General features: G+C 42.0%; 1 protein-coding gene across 2 annotated transcripts in view; it reads right to left on the reverse strand.

The window, feature by feature from the left end:
- The window catches only part of LOC127003826 (uncharacterized), an 89330-nt gene extending 77651 nt beyond the window's left edge, over window positions 1-11679 (reverse strand). The window contains exons 1-3 of one of the 2 annotated variants that reach the window (XM_050870888.1): window positions 11422-11679; window positions 6059-6617; window positions 3730-4205 (exon numbers count right to left, since the gene is read on the reverse strand). In XM_050870888.1, coding sequence (XP_050726845.1) covers window positions 3730-4205; window positions 6059-6617; window positions 11422-11528 — 1142 coding nt within the window. In that variant the 5' untranslated portion in view covers window positions 11529-11679. Of the gene's footprint in view, window positions 1-3729; window positions 4206-6058; window positions 6618-11421 lie in introns of those variants that run through there. The other variant, XM_050870890.1, reaches the window with a different exon arrangement.
- Window positions 11680-15320: the final 3641 nt, after the last annotated feature.

The raw sequence follows: 15320 nt of genomic DNA on the forward strand, positions 1-15320 counted from the left end.
TTGACGCCGCAACTGCAGGGTTATATGGCGCCAAATAAAACAACTAAACAAACTATATACTAAAAGCTATAAGGAAAATAAAGATAAGGAAGGAAAAACAGGCTGGAAACGTGGAAGTGAAAGGCGATAGGAGAAGGAAGGCAGCGGCGGCGATCTACCAACAAACACAAGCAAATAAATCCCCGTGACCCTCAAGATGCAAGGCTGGGATACTCGACTCGGCTGCCCTTGAACACTTAATTAAACACACATCTTCCAAGCACAAGTGTATCAGAACGCCTACAGAACTCCGACATTTTTTTTACAGTAAAGGAAACACTTGAAACATTTTAATATGCTTAAATATATCATTGAAAAGTCTGATATTAAACACTTTAAAGAAAATAGTTCAAGCGCAAAAAAAATAGAAAATAATAATGAAAAAAAGCCCGTAAATCACTGCATCCAGAAAAAAGAGTTAAGAGGTGTGACCAAATCTGTTTTTTCCGTCTTCATATATGGATCTTCCCCCAATAAAGGGATTTTAAAGGAGCAGAATGATTTTTGTGGGTAGCGTCCCTTTAATAATCTTCAGTCTTGATCTCGGTCCCTCCTTCTCCTTTAGCGTAGAGAGAAAAAGAGTACAGAAGACACCCACGGAAAGTTATTCACCCACTGCTCAGGTTTTCCACACGAGAGTCAAGACGAATCGAGCGGTGCAGGGAAACGCAATGCTCGGGTGGACAGGTAAGGGAAGATACACTACACCAAGGCCAGGAAGGTAAGACACCTGTATACACACCTGACTGCCTTCCATGCTTCCTTCCTTTACGAGAGATAGATAGATAGATAGACAGATACATAGGAAGACAGACACAGGTAGGAAGAAATGAGAATGATGATGATGATAATAAGTGTGACCAAGATGATAGAAAGAAAAGAGGAAGAAGAAGAATTGGTAGTAGAAGTAGTAGTAGTAGTAGTAGAACATGAACTAGAAGGAAAAAAGAAAAGGAGGAAGAAAATGCAAATAAATATATGTGTGTGTGTGTGTGTGTGTGTAATAATAAGAATATACGGTTTATTTAGGGATAAGCAGCTGTGTGTGTGTGTGTGTGTGTGTGTGTGTGTGTGTGTGTGTGTGTGTGTGTGGACATGGTGAAGGAATTTTCGGGCACTTTTTCCTCTTTTACGTAAGTCACCGTAGAGTTATCCTTCTTAGTAAACGAACACCCTCCTCTTCAACTTCCTTCCTCACCCACAAAAAAAGTAGTAGACTAACGAAGAAAATATAAAAAGTATGAATTAAAACAAAAAGCCCTTGAGACGAAAATAAAATCTAAGGTGAAAACTACCCGACATTCCCTTATGCGTGAAGGTGACTGCGGTCCATAGTCTAATTTCCGTGGATCTTCAGTCAAACCACGATTTCCGCTGGCATGGTTCTCACATTTCCGTGGTTTTCTGACATGTCCACAATCTTCCAAGGCTACGGTAGATTTCACAGAGGGACGACGGTATTACTCACCATCATCAGCAGCAGCAATAACACGAAACAAATGAGAACCACGCTAACAGGAATCGTGGTTTGACTGAAGATCCACGGAAAATTTGCCCAGTGTAACACCCCCTTTAAACGTACTGCGATCCCTTTGTTACTCTTTCTCAAGGCCACAGAGATGAGTAACAGGATTTCCATGGGTGATTCTTCCCGTTCAAGGTTCAGAGGCCGTGTAAAACTACCTCTAGGGTCACAAAACAGTCCATGAGAATCCCAGCAGCTTCCACGAGAGGTTTTTCAGACAGGCGAACTTAATCTTTTTTTCTTCCGTTCAAAGGTTCAGAGGCTGTGTAAAACTACCTCTAGGGTCACAAAACAGTCCATGAGCATCCCAGCAGCTTCCACCACGAGGGGCTTTTCAAATAGACGAACTGAAGGACAGGTACGGTATTTTCAGACGCTCCCGCCTCTAACATCAGCTATTTTCAATGACCGAGAAGGATATTAATAGCGTTTTGATGAATGTTATTTCCACGTTCATGTTACAGAAGCTTTGTCACGCTACCACCAGGGTCAAAGAACTACCCCTGGAAATGCCCAAACTACCCGTGAAAGCGTTGTCAAAGTTGTGTTCTTGGGCCTTGAAAGGTTTAAAAATATGGCCCTAAGACACAGTGTACCGGGTTTTGTGGTAAGAGAGAGAAAACGGACAAAACTTAATGAAATTTTAACGACTAATCCTTAAGGTACCTACTTACGTGTGTAGGAATAATGATATTGAATTTATGGTGTCGACGCAAAACAATGAGGTACAAATGCAATGTTTTAACCCGAAATACTCAACGATATTCACCCCATTTCCTCCCGAGTATTTATATTATAATACTCTATTAGAGAGATACAAATGGCTTTACGAGTTTGTTTGTTTTCACACACACACACACACACACGCAGTACGGGAATCTGCACCGCTGGACCGTCACTCTCATGGCATATAAATTCTACGGTACTGACAAGCCTGAGTAGACGCACAGGTGAATTTTACACACACACACACACACACACACACACACACACACACACACACACACACACACACACACTATTCATACGTTTCCTTTCCCCTAGGTCTTAAAAAACTCCACAGTAATGATAAATAAACACAGCTCACGCGACTGTGAATCATGCCTACAGTAAACATCCGCGTCATTCGTATATATAAAAAGAGAAATACAATCTAAGAAACTCGACAACTGAACCATTAAACCATTAAAGATCAAAAAGAACCAAAAGTACCAACGCGTCTCAAGTATACCGTTACCAGCTGGGCCAGTCCGGGAACCTGGCACCGCGGGTCACTCTCACGGGCTATAAACTCTACGGTACTGACAAGCCGGAGTAGACGCAGAACGCAGAGGAAGGGAAGGGGTTGAGAGGGAGAGGGGGGGACATACCTGCAGGGGGCCACACTTACCTGTCCTCCTTCGCATGACAAAGGTAAGGAAACAGGTAATAAAGGACACTAGGAAAATCACAGGCAACCAGTACGTATCAGAGGCGTCCACAGAGCAAAGGGAAAAGATGTGAATTATGTACTTTTTCTTAGTTTTCTTTTTCCTCATTTCCTTTTTCTTCTTTTTAATTATTTTTCTCTATTTTCTTATCTTATTTAATCCTGATTTTCCTATTTACTCTCCTCCTCTTTGTCCTATTTACTATTCTATTTCTATACTATACTGTACTATTCCTATTTACTATTTACTCTCCTCCTCTTTGTCCTAACTTTCCCTCTTTCATCCTCTTCCTCTTTCTTATCCTTCCCTTTCCTACTTATCCTTCTCCTCTTCCTTGCACTTTATACTTTTTCTCCATTTCCTTATCTTTTATTAAACTTATTTTCCTTATTCATCTTTCCCCTTTTTCCTCCTTTTCTTAAACTTTATACTTGTTCTCCTTCTTGTCCGGTCTTTCCTTCTCTTCCTTAGAATTTATTTTTTAGTTGCTTATTTTCCTCTTTATTCTCTATTTTACTTTTTCTCCTAATGTTTACTCTATTTTTCTTCTTCTTCTTCTCTTACTTATTCTCCTTTTTCTTTATTTTATCTATTTTTGTCCTCTTTGTCTCTCCTTCCCCTCTTTCTCCCTCTTCTTCTCTTATTTATTCTCCTCTTCCTTTATTTTACTTATTCTCGTCCTCTTTCTCCCTTTCTCCGTGGACGCCTCCGAGAAAACATGATCATTCTACTTACTCTTCATTCCCCTCCTTCGCTGTGGCTGTCGTGGTGTCAGTGGTGGCTCCTCCGTTCTCCTCCTGTTCTTCTTTTCCTTCCCTTCCGTCAGCTGTTATCTCCTCCTTCTCTTTATCAGCTTCCTTTTCCTCCATGTTTCCTGCCTGTATTTCCTCTCTTATGTCTTTGTTTGCTTGGTCTTCTGTGTCCGTTCTTTCACTCACTTTCGTTTCCTTTCCGTCGTTCGCTTTCTCTGTTTCTGTCCTTCCACTCTCGGCTTCTGTTTTCTCTCTCTCATTTTCTCTTTCCTTTACGTCACTCTCTTTCATCACTTCCGTCACCTCACTTTCTCCCTCTGTCCCTCTCTTTTTGTCACCATCACTAATGTCACCTCGCATTAACACACTTCTCTCATCTTCCATCTCCTCAGTCACCTCTACACTGTTTGGCACTTCACTCTTCACTGCACTGTCCACTGTTCCCCCTTCACTGTCCACCTGTTGAAGAAAGACAAATATAAGCATTAGCAAGTATGGGTGATGGTCCTGTTACAAGCCATTCCAACAGGTGCTCCTCATATCAAGGGGAACTTAGCACCCACACAGTGCAGTGCATTCTGAACTACAAATCTATAGGTCTGGGTTTGAATCGTACCCTGGGAAATTGGTATCCACTCCACCCAGCTGTTCATTCTTCCTTTCAGTCTATCTATCTATCAATATCTCCGACGCCCTGCTCCCTCACCGTCAATAAATGGGTACCTCAGGAAACATGGGGGTGGTAAACTGTGGTAACCTGGATGTCCTGGATGGCCCTGTGCTGGGTTAATGGGTTCTCTCCCACCACAGGCTAAGACCACCGCAAGCATTTTTTGCATTCAGTCCTTGGTCTCTCTGCTTTACATTAAAAAAAATAAAGAAAAAAAGGGTAGAGTGAAGAGAGGTCTCCTGAAAAGAACTCTGACACTGCCTCTCATAAAGAGGTAAACCAAGTGTGGCATACGCAGGAAAGGTTAAGGTTGAGACCAGTGGAAGGAAGCGTGCTATGACACATCTGTAGAGTGGTACATATGAGACAGGGAGGAGGGGTGCTGTGGGGGATGTGGAGCTAGAGCGTCACAGGACCAAGGAGGACAAGAGGGTGCTTTGAGATAGTGTGGCCATGACTGAGAGGAAGCACGGTATTTTTTGGCCCCTCTAAGGTGAAACACATCCCTGCTGAGGTTTCATGAATGTAATACTGGAGCTATTTATTGTAAATTAATAATACTGGAGTACATGAGAGCAAAATTATGAAGCTTGCATCCAATCTTCAAAAAATTTACTCTTCCTTGCGTTCATAATTTCCACATAAATCAATGCTTCATATACGAGCTGATCAGATACTTAAAACTTCAGCAAACAATAAATAAGATATCAGCAAACCAGCCTCTCAACACATTAATGCTTCACAAAACTCTTCCAATAGCTAAACTATGACTTAAGTACATAAGTCATTTCAAGGGAAATAGCCAAAAGCCACAGACACACGGCCTATCAGTGACGGGAGCTCAGCACCTGCCTGCCTACCAGAAAGTGGACAGCAAATAAAGCTGCTGAGAGCCTGACAGTGACAATGACCATCAGAAAGCTAAATTACTAATGTACACAGTTCCATGAGATAAAACTTTGATGCCAATAGACTTAGGGTGACAATATCATTTGTTTGTACATGGGAGATAATGAGGATTTGTTTCATTGCAGCAACAATATTGTTATAATTATTTCACATATTTTTACTTTTAAACTTTCTTCTTCTTTTCCAGCACAGCAAGGGCAAAGGGAACAAAAGGTCATCTTTCAGCATGGGAGACAAGAATGGAAGAGCTCATACATGAGAAACCTTTGAAAGGCCCTTTGAAGAACCTACTTGTTTCAAGTCCAATGTTAACTATAAATGGAAGACCAAATACTTAGAGGAAGCCTTTGTGGAACTCTTCGAAGGCCATACTTGCTTTAGGCCACATGTCAAGTGACTGAATGGCTGAATGAAGCACTAAAATGTGTTGAAAAGATAATGCAATAAAAAACACAATAATTTAGATGGAAACTCAGTTCAGAAGTGGTATGAAGGGTCTCATCATGACATGGAGCCCTCCATTCTCCAGTGAGTGTGTGCATGTGTGAGGGGTGTGTGCGCGTAGAAAAGTGTATAAGAGACGAGACCCACTAATCATTCACTAATCATCACTGAGTCTGATCTAAACACTAATACCTGTATTTCTTAAAATGATAAATATGAAACACTCAACTTTTTATAAAGAATTACGACAAAGAACAACAGTAACAATGGTAAATCAACATCTACATACCTTGTCATCCGTCACCACCACCCTCGCTTCCTCGGTGGGTGGCGGTGCGTCGGTGGGCATTTCCAGCTGTTCGGGCGGCAGATCCTTCTTGCTTGACACCCTTTCACTGATGGCCTTCACAAGCTTTCCCTTCCCTTCACTTCCTCCCTCACCACCACCAGCATCACCAGTCCCGGGAAGTGAGTCTTTCTTCCCTGCCTCAGACTCCCTATCTTCAGTCCCTTCCTCAGCTTCCCTGCCACCTCCTCCTCCATCTGACACAGCCTTCAATATGCTCTTGATCAGGATTTGGTTGGTCTTGCTGGAGGAAGCCGTGTCGCCCTGGGAATCTTTAGGAACCTTTGCGTTTGAAGATTTCTTGGCGAACAATCCTTTTTTCATTGACGTTAGCATTTTCCTGATGTCCTGCGGGTGTACGGGTGCTGCAGTGTCCGTCAGGGGCTGGTCCGTCACCCCCAGGATCCTCTTTGCCCTCTCCAGCTGGCTCTGCGGGGGTGGTGAGGGGCTTGGAGAGGCTGGGGTGGGGGTAGTGTGGGAGTTCTCAGCACATTGGCACAATCTGTAAGACAAATCACTGTTAGAATACACTTGGCTTAGAAAGACAAAATAAATTACAAAAATATAAGTACGTACCGATAAGCCACAGTAAACTGACAGCCTTGAAAATAATGACACGATTTCTACAACAATCTAGCTTTTAAAAGATCAAATAGAATAGAATATATGTACCATTTGCTACTCTTTGTGTACAGACTCAATCTACAAGCCAGTGACAAGTAGACAATGGAGAAATAGGGTGCAGGAGTATGTCAGGGAGAGGGGTGAAAGATCCTCGAGAAACTTTGAGCAGGCAAGGAGGGAGTGTCTGGATAGAGAGAGATGGAAACTCTTCTGCCGTGGCCATCCCCTGGTGGGAGTCCCTTGGAGCAGGCGTCAAAGATGAATGAATGAAAAAAAGTAGACAATCAAAACACCAGAGACCTCCAGCACAAGAAAGGACAAAGAACACATATGACTTGAACAGGTGTCAGAAAGCAAACTACACACTCACACTATGACACTGACACTGACAGTTGACTATTTATAGCTAAGTGTCAAAGGGATGTTGATCCACCACATGCTATCTGTCAAACCGAACTGTGCATATGACATTAGAGACAAGTGAAGTAACTACCAAGATGTAGAAGAACAAGTTTTGAAGAAGTGCACCTGAAAAAAAAATGTAGCTAACAGATGTGGAGTAGAGGACCTGGAAACAGTGCTCAGAAGGGAAAGACTCTGATGGTTTGGACATGTAAAGAGAGCAGGGGAGGATACAGTGTTGGGAGTTTTGGAGAGATTGGAGGTAGAAGGAAGCAGACCAGTTGGTAGACCTAGGAAAACGTGGAGAAAGTGTATACAGGAAGACTTGGCATTGATGGGATTGGATGAGACTCGGACAGAAGACAGAGTAGAATGGAGGAGAGCCATAAAGCATCCAACTGCTCAGGAAGAGTGAAAACAGACATTAAACAAAATGATGATGCTGTTGCACCTGAAAAAAAAAATGTCTTGGTAGGCACAAAGTTGGGTCATCTCCCTATCCCCTTAGAGATATACCCATGTTCTATAGACCTATACTGCAATAAAGTCTTGATCATAGCATCCTGTATGTTCCTTATTAATAACAGGACTTAATGCATAGTGATGATAGCCCCACTCGGCCTCCCAGAAAAGTATGACTGACCTTTTCATACTATCTCCATGCCCATTGTGCTAGTATCCTAGTGGTCTACCCCAGATTGTTAATGGCACAAGCAGATATTTTTTCTCAGCAACACTCGGTGACAATCCTGCCATCATGTTACGTAAATACAGTCTAGGAAGCATAATCATCAGTTCACTTGTGCTCAATGGCAAACAAGTAGTACATGGAAATTCAGACAAGATAAAATAGTCTGCAGCTCAAGGGCCAATAAGACAGAGATGAGCACCGAAGCCGAGCTCATCTATAGCGTGCGCCCCAAACTTTACTACAATTCATCCCAATAGACCATACAGCTTTGAGAACTTGGGGTTAGTCACTTGCTACACGTTATCTGTGTGTGTGTGTGTGTGTGTTTCTTGCCATGCTGGTCATTGATACCTGACACAAAGATTAAAAGATAAGAGTGCAAAACAAATTAAAAGTTCAGGAACATCATGATAACAATATAACCACTCACACAGCTCCACGTGGAATGCTGGTATAGACTGACATAACCTCTGAGATGGTGTATGTGTGTAAGTTCTTATCTAATTACATTTTTATGAGACTGAGTCAAGCTTATTATATTTTTCTTTAAATTCTAAATGTATTGGGCACACACATATTCTTCCATTAATATATTTCACAGATCTATTGCCCTATCTGAAAAGCTGAGTTTTCTTATATCATTCTAATATAATTTCTCTCTGTGTCCTCTTGATAATGTCTAAGTGCATGTGTTTACATTAGTCAATCTTCTTCCTTTGACACATTTATATAACACAATGATATCACTTTTTTTCTCTCCTAATGTTGGTAATTGTAGCTTATCAAGTCTTTCTTCATAGCTAAAATCTCTCAGACTTGTTACCCATCTTGTGAGTGCTCTTTGAACTTCTCACTGGGTTTTTTCTGTGTGTGTGCGTGTGAGTGGGCTTCAAACTACTGTTACATATTCAACCATTAGTCATATGAGTTATGCAGTTACCTTCTTTACCATTTCGTCAATAATGTATGTAGTAAAAGTAAAGTTGTAAAATATAAATTTGAGGGAAACACCATAGCTGAATCTCCACCCTCACTCCCCTTCAGCCTGTGTTACAACGGGACGCAGGGCAAGGTGTGACATCCAGGTTGTCACAGTTTACCTTACCCAGGTTGTAAAGCACTGATATAGAGTAAACATGTATAATATGTAGTGTGTTGCAATGAAGAGACAACAAAAAAAAGCTGATTAGACCATTTGCACCACACATCCAAAACAAGACAGGGCAAGAGACCAGAGGACTGTGTGTGTGTGTGTGTGTGTGTGTGTGTGTGTGTGTGTGTGTGTGTGTGTGTGATTCATTCTGACTGAATATAAAGAGTAATTTTTAAATAAAACAGCACAATACCAATCCAAAAAGGGACAAAGCATTGTTCAGCTGGAGGTAGTGTCGGGTGCTGGACAAAGTGCTCAAAGGTCGGACTGTCAAGCCTAAAGCCTGACGTCTGGCCACCTTAATTAATGGGTAGTTGCCTGCAGTTTCAAGCTGGTATATCAATAGAGTGCAGCTTTCCATGCTTTTGTTAAGAGCAGGAAAGCCAACTAGCTACCTGAAATGATCAAGGGAGATGCTCGTAAAGCTGAACTTCCTTGCTCCTTGATTAATTCCTCAGTGTAATTTACCCAGGTGTATATATGTGCCCTAAACTTACAAAGCAATTCAAAGTCACACAAATATCAACATATACATGGTGAATAAATTTCTGTCGTATCTCATTAGTAGTCATGTGGTGTCAACACGTACGTCCTAACCCTCATTGACCATTCATGTCACTCATCAGACGGTGCAAAAGTTACTTTCACAGTACATAAGCTTAAAGGTGACAACAGCACTTTACTTCCCTGGCTTGCCTCTGACTCTAAAGAGGAAGGAGGGGGATGGCCACCACCCAACACACACATGCAGACACTTCTTTCTGGGTAATTTGTGGCAAATGGGAGAGAAAATCTAAATAATAAGATGGCAAACAGTTAGGGAGCACTTCGCATCACACATAATTGCACAAAACTATAAAAAAACATGGATGAACTGGAAAAAACAGAACAAAATACATGTATGATGGTAAAAAGTTAAAAACACATGTTCTGCACAGTAACGTTCCTACCCTATATTGGCTAGTCAGGGTTAGTTAGTTCATAATTAGTTATAATCATCAATTTCAACTGAAAATATGTTTCCCCCTCAAAAAAAAAAAAAAAAAAAAAATTTTTGGTAGCGAGTAAGTTTTTAAGCATTTCAAATGAATATGCTACCTAGCCTATATTTTTTTTTTCCACCTTCCCTCTTTTCTCCTTTAAAGGATTTGACTTCTGCAAAAAAAATGATGGAAATGGCAAACAAATCAAAACTATGCGGAGGCTCACACTAACTTGGGGATGTTACCATTCACCATTATGAAGTTTCAGGCCCCGCTCTGCAGAGCCGCCAACAATATAATGATGTTAGCCTCAAAAAATAATTATCGATGCACTTGTTTGTAACATCGTTTTGAATGAGTGAGTCTTGATTGCTTTCTTGAAGGTTACTGATGTCATCTCAATAAACTTACCATCATCACAGTCACTTAGCAATGTTTCGGTTCGCGCTAAAATATCATCATTTCTTTTTATGGTATCACAAATATCCATTGTTTCATTTATCAGATATTTTCTTTATAGTACACAAATATCCAGTGATTTATTTCCAACTCACTCAACATTTAACAGACAATTTATCTTCAAGTCCCAAACATGAAAAGCCATGATCAGTTATGTTGTGAATTTTCTCAATTTCAATCTGCAGAACTAAACAACACTGGTCATTCACTGAGTGATTAATTCCAGGCTTCTTGTACTTCACACAATTTAAGCATTTCTTTTCAGCCGTGGTGCAATCCACTGATTTATGATCTCCGGCACATTGGTAGCATCGTGTGGCCTCCCCGATGCTCTGGGCAGTACAGTTTGGAGGTACATGTGTAGTGCCACGGCGACTAAGCCTATGGGTGAGCCTCCCATAACTCCCTCTGCCAGGGGGGTACCTCTTTGGACAACTGGTAAAGGAGTGGCTCTCCCGTCTCGCTGGTCGCAGGTTTGATCCCCGGCACCGGCAAAGCTTTCCTTGTCTGAATTAATTTCTCGTGTGTTTTCGTTACACGCAGTGGTCATTTTGGAGCGTAGAAAAGAGAAAATTCTGGCATTTCACATGTTGGGGGAAGCCTGGGCAAACACACCCTGGCTTGACATGCAAACCCTTGTCTGTACATTATATCGGGTATAGAAAGGACACATAACAGTGGGGACATTGTAAACATAAAAAAAATAATGGGATGTCATTGTTAAAGGTTGGGTCTGGCATCCAACACACACACACACACACACACACACACACACACACACACACACACACACACACACACACACACTTGTCTAAACGTTACTCAGGGCATATAAAAAAGGACAAATAACGGTAGAGAACGAAAAAAAAAAAAATAAAGGGATGTCACCGTTAAAGGTTAAGCAAGGTACCTTATACACTGACCACACACACCTCTATACACCCTAGACCACGTACACCCAACACACAGGACACAGAGGACACATATATCTCACCCAAGGGCCAAGATGATGATGAGGAGAACAGACACAGGGGGACTTGGCCTTCTTCCCAGTGGCCCTCCCTCGCCTGCCTCCCTCCAGTCACTCTTCTGTCTCCTCATGGCTGTCTGGGGGCGAGCAGTATTATCCTTATCCCGTGTGTGTGTCGTCCTCGTGGGGTGTGGGAGGTAGGCATGGTGTCGGCCTCAGCACTGCACCATGGTACGAGGCTGGCACTGCTGCACAACCGTCCCTGGCACCTGCACGCTCCCTTGTGTGACGTGGTTTGTTTGGGTGGCGCGGCGCCCAAGGTTGCACGGGCCCTTCCGGCACTTATCTCTCAGGGCTTAATGGTTTAGTTTAGGCTGATAACGCGATGTGGATGTTATGTAAGTGTATTCTCCTTGGTTTATGACATATTAAGTACGTCTGGGATGCTGGCCGTTGTGTGTGATATGAGGAAATAAGTGGGGAAGAATTATTAAAGTCACCCCTAAAATATTCTGCACGGCCCGTAGTGGAACTTATCTTTCAGGGTTTAATGGTTTAGTTTAGGCTGATAACGCGACGTGGATGTGATGTAAGTGCAGTCTCCTTGGTTTATGATATATTGAGTACGTCTGGGATGCTGGCCGTTGTGTGTGGTAAGAGGAAATAAGAGGAGAAGAATTATTAAAGTCACCCCTAAAATATTCTGCACGGCCCGTCGTGGATCTTTTCTATCAGGGTTTAATGGATTACTTTAGGCGGATAACGCGATGTGGATGGGATGTAAGTGTAGTCTCCTTGGTTTATGATATATTGAGTACGTCTGGGATGCTTACCGTTGTGTGTAGTAGGAGAAAATAAGCGGGGAAGAATTATTAAAGTCACCCCTAAAATATTCTGCACGGCCCGTCGTGGATCTTTTCTATCAGGGTTTAATGGATTACTTTAGGCGGATAACGCGATGTGGATGGGATGTAAGTGTAGTCTCCTTGGTTTATGATATATTGAGTACGTTTGGGATGCTTACCGTTGTGTAGTAGGAGAAAATAAGCGGGAAGAATTATTAAAGTGACCCTAAAATATTCTGCACGGCCCGTCGTGGATCTTTTCTATCAGGGTTTAATGGATTACTTTAGGCGGATAACGCGATGTGGATGTTATGTAAGTGTAGTCTCCTTGGTTTATGATGTATTGAGTACGTCTGGGATGCTTGCCGTTGTGTGTAGCAGGAGAAAATAAGTAAAATATTCTGCACGGCCCGTCGTGGATTTTTTTCTATCAGGGTTTAATGGATTACTTTAGGCTGATAACGCGATGTGAATGTGATGTAAGTGTAGTCTCCTTGGTTTATGATATATTGAGTACGTTTGGGATCCTTGCCGTTGTGTGTAGTAGGAGAAAATAAGCGAGGAAGAATTATTAAAGTGACCCCTAAAATATTCTGCACGGCCCTTCCGGCACTTATCTATCAGGGTTTAATGGTTTAGTTTAGGCTGATAACGCGATGTGGATGTGATGTAAGTGTAGTCTCCTTGGTTTATGATATATTGAGTACGTCTGGGATGCTTGCCGTTGTGTGTAGTAGGAGAAAATAAGCGGGGACGAATTATTAAAGTCACCCCTAAAATATTCTGCACGGACCGTCGTGGAACTTATCTATCAGGGTTTAATGGTTTAGTTTAGGCGGATAACGCGACGTGGATGTGATGTAAGTGTAGTCTCCTTGGTGTATGATATATTGAGTACGTCTGGGATGCTTGCCGTTGTGTGTAGTAGGAGAAAATAAGCGGGGAAGAATTATTAAAGTCACCCCTAAAATATTCTGCACGGCCCGTCGTGGAACTTATCTATTAGGGTTTAATGGTTTAGTTTAGGCGGATAACGCGATGTGGATGTGATGTAAGTGTAGTCTCCTTGGTTTATGATATATTGAGTACGTCTGGGATGCTGGCCGTTGTGTGTGATATGAGGAAATAAGTGGGGAAGAATTATTAAAGTCACCCCTAAAATATTCTGCACGGCCTGTTGTGGTACTTCTCTATCAGGGTTTAATGGATTAGTTTAGGCGAATAACACGGTGAAGACATAATATAAGTGTAGCCTCTTGGGTTTATGCTATTATTAGGTACGTATGGGATGCTTGCCGTTGTGTGTAATAGGAGAAAATAAGCGGGGAAGAATTGTTAAAGTCACCCCTCTAATCTTCTCCAGGGAACGGTGTGTTACTTACCAATCAGGGTTCAATGCCTTAGTTTAGATGAAAAACATGATGTGGATGTGATGTAAACGTAGTTACTTTGGTTTATGATATATTTAGTACGTCTGGGATGCTTGGCGTTGTGTGAGGTAAGAGAAAATAAGTGTGAAAGAATTATTAAAGTCACCCCTAAAATCTTCAGCTTGCACGATACATATCCATGGATTTGAATGGCGCTCATACACTATAATAAGTAAAGAGTGGCTTCATCTACAAAAGTGAGATTATAAATACAATATATCCTTTAATCTGGAGCATTTTTCTTCTCACACGGTTTAGTAGGTGGAATCTGTCTTCAAGATCTGCTGATACAACAACCCTGTAGGCGGTGGGTGATTCACAGTGCCTCACCTCATCAGCAGGGACCACTCTCACGCCGGCCTCCCTTATAAGGAATCTCTGTCCGTTCATCTTCCTGACATTATCATCACCATTAACTGGTTGTATCTTTTATCTTCAAAATCTGCTGGTGCGACAATCCTACTGATGGTGATTCATAGCGCATCAGCTGATTTATTTAGTGACCCCCCTCACGCCTGCCTCCCTTATAAGTACTCTCCGTCCATGCATCTTCCTCAGGCCACGGGGCACTACCATCACCAGTTTAACCACTAACTGTGCGTGTAGTGTACGTGACAAGGAGACTGTATTGATGTGGATACGCCGGCTACACGTTTCATAGGGAAAATTAATATCGGAGCTCCTACCAGCGAACAGTAATTAGCGACAGTAAATCGGAATAATATGAGTTGGGCCTTAAATTATTGCTTCATTGCTTGCTGGTCATTAATTTTGTTCCACTAATAGTCATATTGTATCTTCTGAGACGGGCAAATGAAACAACACTACAATGTCAGACAAATTTTGGTTGCGTATAGATAATTTAAAGCAATTGCAATGGTGCGGGAGTGCTTTCACGCAATGTTCAAATGAAGTATTTCTTACCTTGTTTGTTACATCCAGTATTTTTTTTTTACAACAAAAAGGGTGAAAAAAAAGCCCGCTACTCGCCGCTCCCATAATAGACAAAACTAAAGACCAGATGATGGCACTTGCTCCTCCATTCAAACCATTGCATTCTAACAAAGGATGTCCACGTCAGCGCTGCGTAAACGTTAAGCCACAGAAAGCATTATGACACAAAAGAGCGATCATATGTCGGAGAGGCGGAGAGGATGGGGGTTTGAGTCCTCCCCGCCGGCGAATGCCCTAAAGACTAATTAAATGCTGTCCTGAAGACCACCTGTTAACCCGGACCAGAATGAGCCAAGCAAGACGGCACCACTATATACAAACACCTGCCTGCACCACAACGGGCTGGGGCCGACCATCAAGCCTCACCAAGAAAGCCTACCGGCGTCAAAGGCCGAAACGTATATAAAAAAAGTGAGTCAAGAGCTATGAGTTTGCAAAGCCCTTGGTAAATGTTCACTGGAAAAAGGGGATTGTTTGAAGTGTGTGCGTGTGCGTGTGCGTGTGCGTGTGTGTGTGTGTTCCAAAACAAAAAAGTCGTGGACGTTTCTTGGCATCGGATATCATGAAAAGTGGAGTGAAACGACGCTAGAGTTTTAAGATACAATTATTATTAGATTATTTTTTTTACAGTGGTTCTATTGTTTATTTTATACAAAACTATCTAGTCCAATCACATCCACACATTCTGGAGAGA

The sequence above is a fragment of the Eriocheir sinensis genome, chromosome 26, assembly GCF_024679095.1.
Source record: "Eriocheir sinensis breed Jianghai 21 chromosome 26, ASM2467909v1, whole genome shotgun sequence".
Taxonomy (NCBI): domain Eukaryota; kingdom Metazoa; phylum Arthropoda; class Malacostraca; order Decapoda; family Varunidae; genus Eriocheir; species Eriocheir sinensis.